Source organism: Chelon labrosus (assembly GCF_963514085.1).
Source record: "Chelon labrosus genome assembly, chromosome: 22".
Lineage (NCBI taxonomy): Eukaryota > Metazoa > Chordata > Actinopteri > Mugiliformes > Mugilidae > Chelon > Chelon labrosus.
The window spans coordinates 10,809,916-10,829,611 of NC_140355.1; the positions used below are offsets into that span (position 1 = coordinate 10,809,916).

At 42.8% G+C, this 19,696-nt stretch overlaps 1 protein-coding gene across 1 annotated transcript in view; it reads left to right on the top strand.

The window, feature by feature from the left end:
- Window positions 1-19,696, top strand: part of strbp (spermatid perinuclear RNA binding protein) — a 70,462-nt gene that overhangs the window by 36,037 nt on the left and 14,729 nt on the right. Inside the window, exons 3-8 of the mRNA XM_084572017.1 lie at window positions 3,818-3,997; window positions 11,399-11,664; window positions 12,690-12,858; window positions 14,629-14,884; window positions 18,451-18,578; window positions 19,340-19,435. Of these exons, the coding sequence (XP_084428143.1) occupies window positions 3,995-3,997; window positions 11,399-11,664; window positions 12,690-12,858; window positions 14,629-14,884; window positions 18,451-18,578; window positions 19,340-19,435 (918 nt within the window). The 5' untranslated portion in view covers window positions 3,818-3,994. The remainder of the gene's footprint in view (window positions 1-3,817; window positions 3,998-11,398; window positions 11,665-12,689; window positions 12,859-14,628; window positions 14,885-18,450; window positions 18,579-19,339; window positions 19,436-19,696) is intronic.

Sequence of the window (19,696 nt, forward strand, 5' to 3'; positions counted from 1 at the left end):
ACACTCTCTCTGCCTTTTGTCAATCTTCTGTCTCCCTTCACTCCGGCTCTTCCGCCGCTCATCTTCTTTGATGGTTATCATATGAGAAAGGTGTAAATTGCTGCTCAGAGCTATCTCAGCAAATTCCCCAGCCGGGCTATCTCACCTTCATCTTTCAGTTGCTTCCCACCCTGTGTTTTTATCCTCTGCATAGAAAAACAATGCAGTCGCCAACTCTTGGAGAAGGAAGGACAAAGCACGGCTGTGTGTTTTTTTTTCAGGGATGGGAATCTCTAGAGGCCGCACAATGCTGATGTAACTGTGATTTTGAAATATACTGCAACGGCATAGATTTTATTATTCTAGCATTGAAAAGTTAAAATGTTTCCCTCATGCATAAACTTGTGGGAGAAATATATTAAATTATTATGGAACCAAACAGAGGTCTGAATCACAAGAGGACTCGTGATACTATATCGCCACGGTACTAATATATATATTGTGATTTATTACTTCTTTCCAACTACAAATTATGTACTGTACCCAAAGAAAACATTTTTTTCTTTGTCTCACAACTTTCTCCTGCATACTAATCGTCCCCTCTGCCGTCTTCAGAAAAACAAAAACTCAACAGCGCCATTTTGTTGAATGAAAAAGCAACGGATTTTATTAATGTAGCAACAAGAACTGCAATTTATATTTCTAAGTTACACAAAAAATATTTGTCACACATGTATCGACACATTATTTATGATGTAAAATATTGCAGTACTATCCTGTATGAAATTTCCCCCACCGTAGGTGATGTGTGTTTGTGCTTATTCCTGTGTGAGCACCATGCGCAAATCTACGCAATGTCCATGAGCCACAACCAGCGTTAATGAGGCAGCGGTTCTGCCACCCTCTACCCCCCCCTTCTCCTTCTCAGGAGAATAACACACAATCACACATTAATGACCCGGCAGCATGGTGTGAATAAGAGAGAAGAAGAAAAATGGGGTCTGGAAAATGGTTGGAGGTGTACAAAAAGAGATGGGGGGGGGGGGTGGAAATGTGAAATGTAATAATTGGTCAGTGTGAAGCCAAGGAAGGCAAAGCCACATGAGGATTTATGAAAAAACCAGGCAGTTTCAGTTTGTACAAGTAATGCTCAGCCATGCATGTACAAACCTGGTGTACTTAGACACCCGCTGTCCCAGTGGGAGACAGGGGAGGCAGAGCATGTTGGCAATCTGAACATCTTCAGCTTTGATACAAAGATCATATAAATTCAAATTTGTTTTTTGTTTTTTCTTGACGTATTGAAACCATACTGCTTGTGCATTTGTCATTCTTGCACTCTTGATTTTAATTAAAGAAAAATGAGAAGGAGAGCACCACGAGAGAGAAACAAAGAGAGGGAATTGGTGTCGCTGTCTCGCGCCGAATTGTTCTGATAATGAGAATCAAATGGGGGCTGGTACATTGTTGTTGTGCTTCTTGGCAGGGTGCTCGTATCTGTGTCTGTGTTTGTGTGCGTGCACTATAATCATGTGCATACAGAGCTAAGTGGCCAAGTCGTGTTGGAAGAGAGCTTTCCCCCCCTCTAGCAAGGAGCATTGGATTTAAGGTAACGGGCAAATGCATTGACACTGCTGCTGCTGCTGCCGCCGCCACTGCCAGGTGTGTTGAGGAGGTAATTGTCAGTGCGGCAGGCCAGCAGCCACTGGCTCAGAAAGGGCGAGCTGGAGAGAAAATGAGGAGCAGCTTCTGGTGGAGTCTGTTTGCCCGAGGGGCCAGCTCAATATCTGGCGCTGTTGTTTATTCGATTCCCCTCTGTCCCTTTGCACCACTTTGTATTTGTACTTGCACTTTGCCTCTTTTGCCCATTCTCTCCATCCTTGCTCCCATTCTTGGTTATTTCCACTCCTGTCCTTTCTCAAACTCTTCACTTCTCTCTCTCTCTCTCCCTCTCTCTCTCTCTCTCCTCTTGTTCTCTCCCTCCCTGGTTCCCACTGAGCTCTCATTGGGAGGCTGCAGCATCGACGCCGTTAAATCCCCCGGCAGGACTACTCCATTAGAGACCAACAGTCACATGTGTATTTGTCTGCTCCGTCCCCTGACGGCGTCCGGATAAAATCCTAGATGTATGTAGTCTCGTGGCGATGAGACACTGTTTATTTATCAGGTAGAGTGCTTAAAGAAACTTGTCCGGTAATACTGAGGGCTGTGGTTTGGTTAGGCATGAACCAACAGCAGAGACATACAGTCTGGTGTCTGTAATGCCCTTTAATAGATGTGTGGTTTTACTTTGGCCTGGGTTTCGCCACTGTCTGTATTGTTTGTCAGCGTAGATCCTGCCTAATTGGATTAATGGGTGTTGCATATCAAACCCAAATCCAATAACGAGGCCGTGACACTATTTTTAGATGTATTGCCACTTTAGATTTGACATCAGAGGTTCACTTATTATTAAAATGTAATTTATGAAAAGATTTGATATTTTTCTTCAACAAAAACATTGTCAGCACTGAATGAAGATCAAGTCCACACATTAGTACTACATTAACACAGGCAATACAAAGTGGGAAGATAAAGATTTTAATTTGTCTTTTCATCGCCTCAATGAAAAACGTTACTATGAATGAACACCTTGTGAAAAGGACACTACTGTACTTTCCCACGCCCGCTTCAACGTGTGGCACCTGAATCCGCCCCGACCCTTTGAGCAATCGACTTGTGTGAATGCATTCAAACATGGGCTGCTCCGTAAATGTCATTGCTCTGGTTTGAGTGTGGCCAGATGCGCCTGTGTACTGTCAGCGGTGATGCTGTTGACATTTCGCATTGTGAATAGGAACGCCGTGTATCTGTTCACCTTGGATTGCTCCGTGCTGATAAAAGTGTTTTCATAGCAACACTAAGATGTTTAGTTTGCTCTCCAGAGCCATGGGAAAAGCTGACGGCAGAAGTCATAAGAAACTTTAATGTACTTTTTAGCAAAATCACACAAACTTATTATAAGCGGAAGCTAAAACCATAAAGTTGCACGGTTTATTCGTCATTGAAACATTTATTGTGTTGTTACTGTCACCTCAGATTTTTGTTCACTGAAAGAAATAAAGGTCAGGGAAAGAGTTAGAAGAACGATTACTGTCACACATTTTGATGGAAGGAGCACTCACAGTGGTCTCCTGCTAAGTACTAAACATTGTAATTTCATGTCCAGCTCTGTGTCCTGTCAGCCTCTTCTCTTTCTATTTTCCTCCTTCCCTCTTTTTTGTTCACCACGCGGTGAACTGGAAGTGCTGCACTGTTATAACTTAAGAGTAAAGCAGACACACACTTCACTGTCGCTGCTTTTTCTGATAAAGAGGCTGGAACTTTTAAAGAAAAAACATGTTTGCTTGTCTTTCGGCTGGTTTGCATGTATGTGTCCGTGCCCCCATGTGTGAGCCAAGGAGGGCATGTTAGGCTCAAGTGTGTAACCCAGTGTATTAAAACAAGTACATGTTTGTATTACATCCCCCTCCCACAGACCCCTGCCAACTCATGAAAAATGAATGAAGGCCTGTGTGTGTCCTTGTGCGTTTGTGTCCACATGTCTATCTCGGCATGGGCTGATCAGCCAGTCTGTCAGATCTTTTACTCTAGGACAGGCCCTGCACCCCCGCTGTGTCAAGCAGTGTGTGTCAGTGTGCTTTCTATTGTCTTTTTAAATCAGTTTTGCTCTTACTATTTTACTATATTATTAATTTAGATAATAGTTATGTTTTTATGTTTTTATCTGTTATAGGAGAAACATCAATTTGCAGGAGCATTGATCAGACTTTTCCTCCTCTCTTTGTTTGTGTCTTAGAAGGACAACCTCTTGTAGAGTGGTGGCCAGAGTGACAGAGGAGCACATGAGGAGCGGAAACGACGTGACATCAACATCCTGACCGGTAACCTCGCTTCTGCACCCCACCGCGCGCCCAGCAACTCCAGAAGTGGGCGTCAGCAGGAAAGGGAACAAGTGACCACTTCTCCTGCCGGCATGGTAATGCGCTCTCTGTTTGGAGGTGCTAGATGCTTGTGTGCGGCGGTGCGAGTGGATTAGCCACAGCAGCCTCCAGACTGCCGGGTGTGAGAGTTCAATCTGATAATTCTTTCTAGACGTGACAGCGGAGATACTTGATAAGAGCTTGTGCAGACAGGAGTGTATAGATTTGCATTTGCGGATAGGAGAGGATGGGAGTCTATAGATTCCTGCTTTGGGGAAAGAGGAGAAGGAAAAGACAGGGGAAGGTGAGAAAATGAACCATGAAAGGAAACATGGACATGCAAGTGAAAGGAAGGACAGTGGTGATTAATTAACAGAAAGAGAGAAAAAAAGAGTGATTTAATTACTGGCTGTTCAATGTGTTTATCTTTTGACTTTGTGGACTTGTTCTCTGTTCTGCCTTTGTTTTTCTGTACTTAGATGAGTAGTAATCACGTTAGAAATTAATTGCCTCTTGTCTATATTAATTTGACATATGTTAAATAGCAAGGATATGCAATGGATTGTCATTGAACTACAGTTTTATATTCAGTGCACAGACGCTGCTGACATGCTGAATGAGTAAAGAATAAGGTTTGTTCCTTACATAAGCACAAGAGGCCTGTTACAGGAGGAAGGGTATGCCATAAAATAGCTGCTGGGTTGTTTAGGAGGAGTAGAGGATGGCTCCAAAGATCAAAGTGAGCAGTGGAAAGGGAGAATGACAAGTGGGAGCAGATAAGACCATAAAAAACTTAAATGATGGACAGAAACACCAGAGATGAAAAGCTGAAAGGATGTCGGAAGCAAAAACAGAGGTGCGGAGTAGAGAAGTGAGGTAGCGATGAGAGGTTAGGAGAAGGGAGAGGTAGAGCAAGACGAGGGATTGATTAATGGTCTTGGCCTGTGACAGTGGGAGCTATTCCCTTGGGGAGGGGTGGGGGTGGGGGGGGGGGGGGGGGTGGCAGAGCATAAGATGAATTATTAAAAACTAGAACAAGGGGAGGAATGAGGAAAAATGAGTACAAAAAGGAAGTAAGTGGATGAGTGCTTTGTAGGGGAGGGGAAAAAAAGGGTATGAGAACAATGAATGATTAAGAGAAAGTGAAAGAAAACAAGATGTTCCTGAAGGTGCTGAGGTTGGATATTGCAGAAGAGGGCACATGGCCGAGCTCATAAATAACCAAGGGTAGTAAGACCACTGCATGCCAGTGTTGCAAACACAGTACCTGTGATTAATCTTGACTTATGGTGATGCGGCAAATGCTGACCTTGGCAAAGGTGTCAACACGGAAACCGCGCATCGCACCAACAGCTTCTTTTCACTGGATTTCCACTGAGCCTCTTTCTGCATTTAATGAATACACATGGCCACATTTTTTGCCTGAGTCTTGATTCGTTTTTTTTTTGTTTTTGTTTTTTTCGCATCTACACAAATCATGCGCAATGACACGATTTTTTATTTTTTTTTTGTATCCATCAAGGTTGTTGTGTGCTGTGCTTGTTTTATATGCCAGTTGTTGTTCACTTCTCCATTTGTGGGTGAAACACTGCAGAAGCCGCCATGCAGAACATCTTCCGTTTTTACCCTGGGTTGAATACGAAATTGAAATACGAAAGTGCTTTCGGTACACAGTTCATAGAAGACTAAAGACTAAAAATACATCTTTAATTGATTAATCTATTGATTATTTTTCTAGTTGCACTGCTGATTATTTTTTGTATTGGTCAATAAGGCCTGTGGTTAACTTTTGCCTTAAAACTTCATCACATATTTTAAATAAACTCTATTCTGACATTAATCAGTAAAGATTAATTATTCTGATTTAACTTAAATGGTGCTGATTATAAAATGCACTTGTGTTATTTATCTGCAAATGGTTGCTTACACCCTCTTGGAGTGTAACGCGGTTCGAAAACTACATCTATATACCGATAAACAAACTGTTTAACAAAATGCAATGGAAAGCAGTGTTGCTAAAGGAGCCACTAGCATCTGCTCTGGAGAATCTTCATTGAGTCATTGTCTGAAACACAACAGATAACAACGGCGGCCACCCACCAAGAATCAGACCCACTGTAATAGTCCAGATACTTGCGTTGCTGTGGACAGTGAACCGATTTTTCTGTTTTCTGTTTTCGTCAGGTAGACCCGCCACTACTCAGTACTACAAATGAATGCCCAAAACAAAGCAATGTCAGCTCATCTGCTTTTACCAGCTGGGACATAATATTTTATAGGCAGACAATAAACCTTTTAAACCATGCTGACACATTTGGGGAGGCTGGTTTATAAGCCTGACTGATTATAACAGGCTTTACATGAACGTCATCCCTCCTGAAAGAAGACAGTCTGGGGAAAATTGATGGCATGCTCTGTATATACCCCTGTGTAAGGTGTTTTAGTTTTCTCTATCCCATTTCATCCCATGTTTAGCAGGACAGTTGAGAGGCCTGATATGGACAGCCAATTTGGTATTTTGCTGCAGCCACAAGTGTGGTTTTGTTTATATGTTTTGATGTGTGTGTAACGCGCTGTCATGTGTGTGTGCGTGACTGTGTGCATGTGGTAATTTGAAAGACAGCATGAGAGAGCGAGCGAGAGAGAGAGAGGGCGCACAATAAAACAGGATAGCGGAGTGTGGCCTGCCAAGCAGAGTGCAGATAAATCACAGGATGAATTTTTAATGCAATCTCCCCTAGGCTGCTGGATGTTGCAAAGGAGGCACAGAGTTGTTTTGTTCAGTGTTGCTTGTCCCATCACTCCCAGCCTATTTTGCGACAGCTTTTTGAAGTTTTTGATTGTCTTTTTTTCCCTTCAACTCTTCGTGGTTTCATGTTGCGCTAAAGACGTGTGACATTTTTTCAAACTACACTTCAGAAACTGTTTTGCTTGATATTTATGGGTGGTGATTTGCGTATCTAGGTTGCAGTGTAGGCTTACTCTGAGGGTATTTTGACCTGTGCTGTGAGCTTCCAGACAAACAAACCTTTGTATCTTCTGCAGCTGGCTAAAAAAAAATGTTTAAATCCAGTTTTTCTTTTCACCTCCCCCTCATCTCCTTCTGCAGACTTCTCACCTTTGTTTCCTTTGTTTGTTCACCTTCAGAGGCCTTCTCCGCATCATTTCTCCCTCACCTCACATTCTCTCTTCACATTGCATCGGTGCTGCCATCCAAGTACTCAGCCTGCGCTTTAGGCACATGACTTATTAAAAGTAAAAGCACACAAACACCTTGTCAGGGCCACTGCCTGAACACACATGCGCATACTGTACAGTAATCTTAAATGGTGCCCTAAAAATAATAGGCAATAGACGCAACTATGACATGGACGCGGGTGAGGAATCACAGCCGATATTGCTCCGCCAAGTCTTGTCCTTGGCTTTGGGTCATGTAATTTATAGCAGATTGTTACACAGAGGTGGTATGAGATAAGAGGAGTAGAGAGACAGGCAATGGAGGGGAAAGTCATCGGATTATGATGCTTCTTAAGTGAAGTAGCTGCTCCTGACAGGTTGCGTGTCTGGCCACAACACCTTGGACTGAAAAGGTTTTACTACAAGATCAGAAAGTGGAGGGTGATAGATGGAAGACATTGTGTATTATTTGATTGAATGGGATCTATGTGCCAATTGAATCTATAGTTTTCATGTATGCCTTAACAAAGGGTCTTTGCTATGATATGTGCAGGGGTTTTCTTCCACTGATGTGTGTGTGTTGGCGCAGTTTAGTACACAGTAAGTTGTAAATGCTGTCTAATGTGGTTACGTAACATGGGCCTGCCAGCTGGTAGCCTTCACTGGAGCGTGAAATGGAGTGTAATTGGTAAGTGTGTGGTCTAAAAGCACCATGCAACAGTGGCACATGAAGGTATATGTAAACACACACGCGCAGCGCATGGTGTGTGCTGGTGGCTTTCAGACTGCTGGGATGTAACCGTTAAATACAGTATGTTCATGTCTGCTTCTGGGTCAGTGGTTGATGGGAATTATGTCAGGGACCGGTCTGTTTATTTGAACTTCTTTCATACGTTTGGCTTTTTTTTACAAAATAATGGTTAGTAAGTGGAAGCGTACAAGGCTGCCCGCCTCAGCTCCACTTACACTCGACCTCTGTGCCACTGAGCTTCAAAAGTGTCCTTTGGTAAAACCTATCGGTGACCTACCTGCAGCCGCTGCTTATATCAAGGTTTCCATTCCACAGTGCACTAAAATAGCCTACAGAAATAACATAAAAATAACTTATTCGATCCTGAGACGTTATTATTTTAATACACTAGTCCCTCTACACTAGAAAATAATAACATTGTACTCGCCATGTTATCATTCGATTTCTGGGATGCCGCCGACAATGGCAATATACAGCCTGTCATAGTATAAGACATGAAGAGTCAGATAATCATTTAATTAAAATTTATTTTCCATGCGCTGTCTTGAGTTCCACCTCTGAAAACCTGCTGTAGATATCCTGTCTGATGGTTTTAACGGCAGCACTGACCTTGTCGTAGAAATGTTGCTCTGTTTAGTATAACCTCTAATTTAAATTCTGAGACGCAGCTTCATTAAGTCCAGCACTACAACGCAACTGAAGGTATTGTTTACTTCCGTGGATCAGCTATAGGTCATTATGCCGAAATTTTGCGCAAAGTAATTTTGACACCGGCAGTTGTTATGGATCTTGATCCCTGTGATTTAATTATCATGTGTAATTTATTCTGTTCTCACTCACGCAGGTACACAGGGTAAGGGAACATATTAGGCAGATCGCCTGCAAGTTATGGCTTGGTCACAGTGATATCAAACAGACCGCTCTGGAAAACATTGTTTTTGCAACCGCCATGAAATCTTCACCCGGCCGTCGTCTCAAATCACTCGTGAAACGGTGGAATCCTGCACCAGTTTGTATCTCGGCTCCTAACTCATCGTGTCACTGGTGTAAATGTCTGCAACATTATCCGGCCTCACGCTGGCCTCGGGGGTCGATTCTTGTCACTGAGCCCTCCTTAACTGCCCTGATTTACATGGCGATCAGAGCAGCTGGGCCACAACTCCCCCACGGTCGTGTAGTGCCGGCTCGCATGCACAGATACATAGGCACTCACCTCACATTGTGGTTTATGGCTGCAGAAGCTCCCATTAGTAACAGCTCATAAAATCTGCAACTACTGGTCTGTTAAACACTGCTCCGAGAAGACGCGCAAGTGAGCACACGGGCAGACAAGGATGCACTCAGTTATACAATCGTTTTTACTTAATTAAAAGACAGGAAACTCACATACGTTTGTCATTTTCACAGCTGGCAGGCCACAGTTGTTTAAATTAATCTTTTATTAGTCACAAATGATTTTATTGTAATTTAATTCAGTTACATATTTGGTAATTTATGTAACTATATATAGCCAGCATAACTTAGCTAGGTATCTAAATCACTGGGAAGGGAGGGTAATTCTGCCAAACGTTTGTGTGGCACTCACTACAAACTGAGCTACAACGGGCTGAAAGGCTGCAGTTGTTGTGCAGTGCTTGTTCTCCACTTGGTTAATGGCTTTATCTCACTCACTCCGCTGAAACAGAATGTCACCAGTTCAATTAGGACTGGGATAAAGTGTGTATTATCTGTGTGCCTGTGTGCATATTTGTATGCGTACTTGCATTACTCACGTTATGGGGACTCGCTTCCCTTTTAGGGTCAAAAAGCAAGGCCCCGTAACTCAATCAGTAAATTACAGGGTGAGGACTTTCAGCTTTAAGGTTATGGTAAGCGTGAGACTCTAGGAAATTAATATTAGTCCACGTAATAAAATGATGGAAACTGTATATGTGTGTGTTTGCGCAGGTGGTCCTTGGATTTCAAGTAGATTGATAGTAGCACTCAAGCTACACTATGCATACTACTCGGAAAAGGTCATCTCTCCTCTCTGTGTGTGTGTGTCTGTGTTTGTTACGACGGCTGGTGTGCGGCTCTTTCTGAGTAGATGCGTGTGTGTATGCGTGTAACGAATAAAAGGAAATGTGGGTCTTGGAGATAAGAAGGTCTACTTTGCAGCTTGTTGAGAGCTCCACATGTTGAACTGTGTTATGCCCCTCAGGCTCCGCAGCATAATGTGATAACCTCTGCTGTTTAAAAATGAACCCCATTCTTCAAATTCACGTTACCAAGTAACAGTGTAAACAGTAGTTTTTTTTAAAAGTAATATTATGTTTTTATGTCTAAAAATGAGAAAAGAAAGAAAGAGAGAGGAAGAGATGTACAGGCAAACAAGGCCAAATTAAACTTGAGTGATCAAGGCAGTTAATTATCTGTGGTATGAATAATTCTGTTATTGATTAAACTCGCAGCCCAGATAATTTTCTTTATATGTGCTGCAGTGAATTTTATGCTTTGTTAATAGATTGTAATAAACTCTCGATGTGATTCCACTCATTTAAATAATATGATTAAATCTTCCCTGGTCTACCATTTGACATTTAGCCTCATAAACCGCTGTTCACTGAAATTACACTTAAAGGGATGTAAGCATCTGACATACAATTTATAAAATTGTTTTCACATGAATGTACGGTATATAAGCACCGGGACCCATCTGGGTGAAATTCACTGCAGGATGTAAATCACAAACGCCACCGTTACACCTGCTCCTCTCTCCATCTCTTTTCTTTTCATCTTTGAATTCAGTTTCCACTCCTAGGATATCTTTTTTTCTTCTTTAAAGATTCTCTCCTCTGCTCTTATCTATTCTCTCCTTTCATGGCTTCTGTGGCAGTCTCCTTCTGTTTTCTGTCATTTATCTTCCTTCATGCTTCCCCTGTCTGATGCCTCACACCTGATGTCCCTCTCCTTCTCTGGTTTCCCTCCTTACACCTCCTGGAGAGAGTAGGAGGGGGGGAATGAGAAAGACTGAAGAGCTGACATGAATTCCCAAGGCCAAAATGTCGGATTGAGTTAGGATAGGCTGGAGAGGATGTGAGGACGGATGGTGAGATGAATTTCTGATAGCCGTGTGTACTCGTGCGGGCGCGTGAGTCAGGGTCAGCGACATTAAATGGGAGCTGTCATTGAGTTCAGAATTGATTTCCTTCCCATAAAAGAGATGCATGTTATGCCATTTGCACACATGCTTGTAGTAGAGTGTGTGTTTTTTTTTACTGTACGTCTGTGTACTTTTAATTTTGGATGTATTTCAGTCTCCACCAAGGAGCCCAAAGCCTTGATTTGATGGATTAAACCTCAATCTGTTGCTGAAAGCCACTCTTCAGTGGTGACCTTGCTGTAGACAAAGGGACGGAGAGTGTGTATCTGTATACTTTTGTAATGTATACGGCGATGTGTGCATCCACAGGTCCCAGTGTTTTCTGTGAATTTTAAACAGAATATGCTAAATTAGATTTCTAACGTGATTTCTCATTCTCCCTTTCAGAGGTCCTTCCGTTCCTTCAGTAACGATGACCGCCACGTCATGGCCAAGCACTCCACCATCTACCCCTCCTCTCAGGAGCTAGAGGCAGTCCAGACGCTGGTATCGACTGTGGAGTGCGCCCTCAAACATGTCTCTGATTGGCTGGATCAGAGCAGCGGCGATCTCCACAACCAGTTCGAGAGTCAACCAGCAGACAGCACAGAGGAGGAGGAAAACCCCAGCGACGAGCCCGGCGTTGAAGCTGAGGACTCCAGTGAATGCCACAGGTAGGCAGAAGTAATGCAGAGGTTTTTCATCACCACTCCCATGTGTATCCTAAGGTAACAACCTGACTTCCGGTACTGTCAGTAATTACATGCTGTACCTGATTCCTCAAAACAACCAAAGTGTGAAATTTGTAAGGTGTGTGTTTAGGGATGTCACATGCAGGACTACTTTTCTGTCTGGGAGAAATGCCTTCCTGGAGTTTTGTTCCTTGATTTGGTCAGTCACCCAGCAGAGGCTTCATATCATTTAACTCTCTACAAGGAAGTAAACAAAACATTACTAAAAGTTAGATTTCTGATTGTTGATAAAGGTTTATGGAATAAAGTCCCTGATTGTGAACCTGGACACAAACCTGACTGATAAATTATCCCTTATGCCCCCTTAGAGTTGCACGATACCCACGGTATACACGGTACCCCGCGGTGCCAAATCGTAACGGTTCCTACTATACTAGAAACTGTTGGTATGTCCCACGAAGGACAGAAGCGTGTTCAGTATTTTGAATGCATTCAAACAGTTGCATAAGTGAAAACGGGTAAGAAACTACTATGGGGACTTCCAGGCAGAAGGAAATGATCTCCACCTCTTCGTAGTCATGGTTGGCTATGTCCACTAATCTTTTTATTGTGGTTTCACTATTTCTCATTATGCTCTTGTAATGCCTTGTCTGATCTTATTTTGCAGTGTTAACTGTAACCTTGTATTTTAATCTTTTAATCATGGAGCTACATTCCAAGAATTGTTAGACATTTGCTTTTTATTATGCTGAGAAAAAAATCCTTTTCGTTGGATCTCTTGCCTGGAGTGTAGTTTTATTTATTAGCTGTGACTTAAAATTGTAGATATTTGTAGAATTGAGCATGTAATAGGAGTTATAATAATGCCAAATTATATTAATCCATAACAAGGTCATTTTCTTATTTTAAAGAATTATGTTATGCTTCTTAAGGACTAAGAAAAGATGGAGAAACTGTGTCTTTGGAGGTTTTCAGTTGCAAATTAAAATATTTCTCTTTAAAATCAGGGATTCCAGCAGCGGTGGCGTGCTGTGCGGAGTGATGAGGATTGGCCTAGTGGCAAAAGGACTCCTGATCAAAGGCGACATGGACCTGGAGCTGGTGCTGATGTGCAGAGACAAACCCACACAGACACTGCTGGACACTGTCTGTCTCAATCTACCCACACAGATCGAGGTGAGAGACGCACACATGCACATAGGCAGTCATACAGACCCATACTGTTTTCTCTCACACACACACACAAACATACACACGTTCGCATCTCAGCCTTCCGTTAAAGCCGTGGTGATGTCACAGTCTTCCAAATTTAATCCCAGAAAGTACCATTTTTAGTGCTGCCGCCTCCAAAGTCTGATTAAATGCGTTAACTCTCACCGCGTGGCTCGTGAGCGCGGAGAAAAGCGTTGATAGAGTAAGCGTCAGTCACATATCGACAAGTGAGACGTTGACAGGTGTTTTCGTATGTGTGAGCCATGTGTGATTAATGCTCCGGCCGTTACATCCGTGTCACATTTCATCATTAACAAGTCATGGCACAGACAGAGGCACCTGACATTCATGCATCACAAGATACTTAACACACAGTCAGTGGCATACACACCACGCAGGCTGAAATGTTCCCAACATATTTTTCATCTACTTTTTTTGCTTTTTTTTTTAAATGACCCCGGCACTTGTATTTTATAATCTAGGAATTAAACTATCTACTTTTCCAGTCTCTGTTTAGCCCCTAGGGATTATACTCTTCCTACAGTAAACCCTTTAATTAATTTGTGTTTAGCAATAAATACAAATGTAGTTACACAGCTAGTGAAAAAATGCTCTTTGAAAACTGCCCCGTACATCTACTCTGCTCACAGTTAACATTGTGAGAGGGACATAGAGAAGGAGTGTGTGTGTTTCCTGTGGGTGTGTGCAGGCAGGGAGGTAATCTTATGTTGCAACCCAGTGACCAGAGATTTTGATTTTCTCATCAAAGCCAAATGGGATGTAGATGAGCCCCTCTGCAACTCGCTGCCCACTTAAACAGCGGCCGAATCACCAACGCAGGCACAGATTTCGTCACTTAGGAGGACATCACAATTACTTTGATAACCTGGAGTAACTGTAAGCACAATGGATGCATAACTCCAGCACTTTTTTAATCATAACTATTTACATTAAATAATTAAATACCTTGGAGGGAATTTCATGCAAATAATGTGACTGTATAGACAGTCAGTTCCCCAACAACTTGCAAGAACATGAGCAGCATAAGGTACAACAGAAACCACATGCACTTAAAACGACATTGCATGACTTATGTCGTGTTTTAATTTGCATCCTCTTATCCAGTAATCATGGCTTCATATGGTTTCTCAGTATATGCGTGTTGTTTTTGCATGTGTTAAAATGTGTTGCTATGTTCCTTTGTACATGTATGTCCTGTGTATGCTGACAGAATGATTAACAGTGCATATGCAGGCAGACAATCTCACTAATGAATAGACAGACACATAAACACGTGATAATTACAGTGTCGGTAGCATTCGTATTAGAACCTCGGCCGGCTTTTATCCACACATCAAATGATCTTTTCTCCCTTTGTCTTCAACAGACACATTTATTTGATGATTTTAAAAAAAAAGAGAAAGGAACTGAAACCCCAAATTTTCTGCTGTGATTTCCCTTCCCTGTCCTTTGTCTGCTCTGATATCTGTTGAAGGGTCTGGGCCTAACATAGCTCTGTGTAGAAATAACAGGAGAAAGGGTACCTGCAAGGCTCATCTCTTTCTCTTCCTTTCATGCGCATTTTTGGCTTAATATTTCTGGTATTATGCGTAGTGATGTTGCAGCAGCAGCAGCAGCATACGGCTCTCGTATATTTACCTTCTTCATCTGCACCGAGTCATGTTGTGACCTTGGCCTCTGACCACCCTGTTATGTCTTGTTGGCACATGACAGAAGCTGACAGAAGAGAAATACGAGGTCACAAGCTCCTTGCCTGAGGCGGCCATCTTGGTACAAACGACAGCAGAGCCCAAACTCACACTGAAGATCACCCTCACCTCACCGGCCATGAGGGAAGACGAGGACGAAGAAGAAGAGGAGGAGGCGGAAGACGAGGAGCTGGAGAATGGGGAGGAGGCGGGGGAGGCGGGGGAGGAAGTGGAGGAAGTGGAGGAAGAAGGAGAGGAACATGAAACAAAAAATGGTCCAGGTAGGAAGACTGATTTAAATATTATATCAAATTTGAATGTGTTATTATAGGGCTCAACAGTTTTTTGTTGTTTTTTTCTCAAACAAGAGGTGTGACCTCATTAAGTGATGCTGACACAGGAGAAAATACATGCACAAAGAAAATACTGCAAACACAACCAGAAATATAGCATGTGTCAAGGCAAATCAAGGCAAGGAAGCATTAATAATGTTCTAACCCTTAGAGAGGGACTGTTCCATAATCAAGAAGCCAGGACAAAAAATGCTTAGTCTCCACAAGTGTTGAATTTTGAGTAGGGCAACTAGAGAAGCTCCTGAGAGGCCCAGTGGACCAATGAGGGATCAGTGTCTTACTGACGTGTGTTGGAAGCAAACTGTGTGGCGATTTTAAGGTAGTCAGTGAATCAAAGCCTGCACTGAGTTGGTATGAGAGCTACAGAGTTATTAGTAAATATGCAGAGAATTTGGACTAATTTTAAGCTTGAAGTGGTCTCTTGGATTAAACTTATGTCATGATTTGGCAAATAAATCTGTCACAAGGTAAACATATCCAAATGCCTCAGGCAGCCACAGAGCCCACCACATCCATTTATCTCTAAAAAGACAATTGGTCACTAAAAACATGCAGGACAAATGCTGCTTTCTGTCAGTTCTCCCGTTCACTGACCTCAGAACAGTGTTCCCAGTCAGTTAATATTAGCTGGTAGCACAAAATCCTAACTTTGTCAGTGAGAAAAGAGTGAGGTCAAGGATGCTTTGTGCAGGATGTGAATGTCCGTCCCACTGTAGCGGCAATCAGTTTTTCTGCTATGAAGTCACAAGGCTGCAGCAGGATGTCACAAAGCCAGCAGAACTGGGATCAGCTGACCACCAGCACCTACATTAATAAAGGCAGGAGATGTATCCAGATACATAAAAGTAATGAATGATTTAATATAAATGTATGCCACTCCAACAAGCTCAATTTACTCAAAAGAGTAAAGTAGTAAAGTATCAGAGTACCAAACACACAGGAACCGTCTGGTGTGATGTCTGCTAACAGTCTGTCCCCTGATCCCCTGTTTGCCTGGATAGCAGGAACTGGTTATAATTAGTTGTGGGAGGTGGGATGGGGAAGCAAGGCCAGCAGGCCAACGAAATCAATAACCGAGCAGCAGCAAGCTGCCCATCCATCCTGTGGCACCCGTCCAACTAGACACTCAGGTCTCAGAGAGAGATGAGAGATAGCACGGAGGTTCGCCGTACATCATTCCGCATGCCTCAGCAAGACGGGGAAGAACGCTCATATTTTCTCTCCAGCACAGCAGGAAGAGCACGCAGTCTTACACACACATGTTCCCTTCCACCGCAATCCACACGCGCGCACGGCCGTATTTTCTACCTGACGTATGAAAATACCTGTCAGTCTGGGGATCTAATTGCTCGGATTTATGGGGGTCATATTTTAAAAGGCAGGGTCTAATACTTTTTCACATTAACACGTACATCAGCAGGCACAAATGCCAGCGCTGCTGTCCAGTGTCACTGCCTCTTTTAGCTCCGTTAAGTCTGTGGCTGCTTTTGCTTGTCAGAACATTATTAGCAATTTATTGGGGTTAAAATATCTCTGGAAGACACGCGGACACACGCAACAACAATATGGAACATATGGATGTTAAGAATCAAAAAGCCATCTGCCATCTGTGTTTGCATGTGTGCAGAATGTTTCAGTGAACTATTTGATGTTGTTAGCTGGATCAATAATGCCTTCTGATTTCATGTCAGGTAATCAATATATTGATTTAAAATGGTGCTTTTTTTCCATTGGGTAATTTTTTTATGTCACTTTTTAAGTTGTAGTGACTGTGTTTGATTTAAATATTTAAATTACAGTTTAATATCTGAAACAGTATAGGTTGGGCACGCATATGTATTGCATGTATGCGTGCACTTTACGGGCTGATACAGCTCAACGGCTTTGTGCGGTCACAGGGGCAGGGAGTGTCCTGTGACAGTAAATTGGAGGAGGCACGATAGCAAAGGAGCTTTTTCTTTCTTTTTGTTTTTTTGTTTTTTTTAAATGAGAGCGAGGGACAAGACGGCATCAGCAACGCAGACGTGCTGAGTGAGGGAGCGTCCAGCTGAGCGTTTGAGAGAACAGTGGGAGGACAAGCGAGAAGAGAAAGACTATAATGATCCACTAGCAGCAAAGCGGTCCCACATGCAGCTGGGATCTCTCCGACAGACCTCAGGAAACATCGTTACACGTCACACAGAAACAGACGAACACACCTCTCCATGCTATAGATAGAGGAAGAGCTGCATTTCACTGCGAGTGGTTGTCCTGCTCCTTATTAGACAGATTTCAAGTTAACACCTGATGAGGAAAGGATTTGCTTTTTACGGGAGAGTGATGAGGAAAATATTTACCTTCTTGTGTTTTCACAGAGACCCAAAGGACTCTTTTTGTTTTTTCTACCTCCAGTAGTTCCCGCACATAATAAACCCCTCTTTGGAAACCCCATGTAACAGCACCCATTCATACACACCTGCGTTTGATTCAGCTTGCCTTGCATATCGTAGACTTTTTGCTTATTCTCAAGTAGCAGAGTGACTCGTAGCGTAGCAACTCAACCAACCTGGTGTGTTGGGCTGTATGAATCAAACGCTCACATATGAAAGTATAAGAATGCTCCTTTACCAGCCACAATGCTCTGACTAAACCCTGCCTTGATCCCTCCTGTTTTGTTTTGGGTCAAACTATCTTAGAACTTTTATTTATTTATTTATTTTTCTTTTCAGTTCTACTTTAGGAGCGCTTGATTCTGTGTTTGCCTAGACAGGTTGTTAAATTGCTTTCTCTGCACCATTTCTCCGTGAGCCTGTGAAATCAAGTGCACCTTAAGTAATCAAGAAGAAAAGCAAAGTCCTATTTTGACTCCTGCCTGGCGCAGACCGGATCAAAATAAATAGAATCCTCTTCAAATACGTACAGGAGAGATTGATTTACCTTGCTGGGCACAAGGAAATGACTGGATGTGCCCCAACAGAGCCCACTCACAGTAAATCAAACACTCCTTAGGTATTTGTGTGGTGTATGTCTGTGGGGGGCTCTCCATCCCACAAAGTTGCCTCTCCCGTTGAGACCCTGGTTGCTCTCCCTTTCACTGATTTGTCAGTAACTGGTAAACTACTGTTGAACGGCGTGTGTTATTTTCAACACATCTATGAGTCGGAGGGGCGTTGGATCCATAACAACATGTGATGCAGTCGGCACATGTCAGACTGATCACGGTGTTGAGAATGACACGCTGTTTAAAAGGCCGCGATGAGTGTTCATCGCAGATCTGTGAACTGCAGAGAGAGCGAGCCATTCGTACACGGAGAGAGGAACTTTATGGCATGAAAAGCGCCTTGTATGTACCAAAATATCCATGCCTGTGTGTGCGTGCGTGCGTATGTTTTCACGCTCGCTTTCAAGCGTGTCCACATACATCCGCGCACACAACACTCAGACACACACAGTCGGATGTGACGTGTGTGTGTGTTTTACGTTCTCTATATTGGGTTGTCATTGTTTTGTGGCAGTGTTGGGTGCTGCTGCGCAGAGAGTGGAGGCTGAGGAGGAGGAGGAGGAGGAGGAGGAGGGGGAGGTGCTGGATAGACACAGATGTCTGTTGGCCCTGGCAGCGCTGCGACACGCCAAGTGGTTCCAGGTCGGCACCCACTCACTTCCTGTCTTCGTGCCCTGTGCTTATTGTAGCCTGACGATCCACCCGGAGGGGAAACACTCACTGTTATCTAACACGGTGGTGCTTATCGTGCCCACTCACTTTAGGCTTATCAAAACCAGAAATTCAAATTTATACATTTGTACGAACATAAATTGGAATGTATATCTTGGAACAATTATAAATATTCTGATAATTAACTCCACATATGATTCTATAAATCATACGTTTAGCTATACACATTTTTGATCATACACTGTGTATGAACTGTGAGTGTAAGAGGTATCATAAGGCTACAAAAGCAATGGTTGACACTTGTTTTTCTTTTTGGCTATTATGTGAACCTGCCTGCTCTGTACAGTATGTCAATGCTTTCCCTTGATTCTCCTCCCATACCCTTCCCCATCCATCTCCCGACGCACTTACCTTACTGACAGAAAGAAACCTAATTCGTAAAACAATAAGTGCAGATTTTTAGTGAGCTGAATTCAATGTTTAGAGTTCTAAACATATCCCAGACTGTTGCCTGTCTGCGGGGAGCTCACGCAGAGTTTTAGAATCAGTTTCACTATTAGGACTATTTTGACTGTGGCTTTGTGGTGTAAAGTAGGCCGCTATCTGTTTGTGTCTGCACAAATGCCACTCCTCTTGTGCTCAATTTGTTTCCTTCCGTCCTCTTTCTGTTTAATCTTCCCACTTGCCTCCCTCTGTCTTTCCCTCTTCACCCCTCTCCATCCGTCTCTCAGGCTCGAGTGAACGGACTCAAGTCCTGCGTTATCGTTCTCAGGATACTAAGAGACATGTGCAATAGACACTCCATCTGGGAACCCCTCAAGGGATGGGTGAGTCTTTAGGAAAAGTCACCTGTGTTTGTGTTAATCCTATAAAATGAAAAGGAAGCGTTGAGACTTTTTTCTACTTTTATTTTCCCACCTGTAACTTTATTTATTATTCATTAATGAAATTATTCTGAAATATGAATCATCCATAAATAAACAGATTTACGATATATATTTGTTGAATATCTGTCAGTCTGACTCCGTACTAAGTTTGAAACAGCAATCTCGAATATCAGCCCCAGTTGATTTGGAAACACCTGTAGT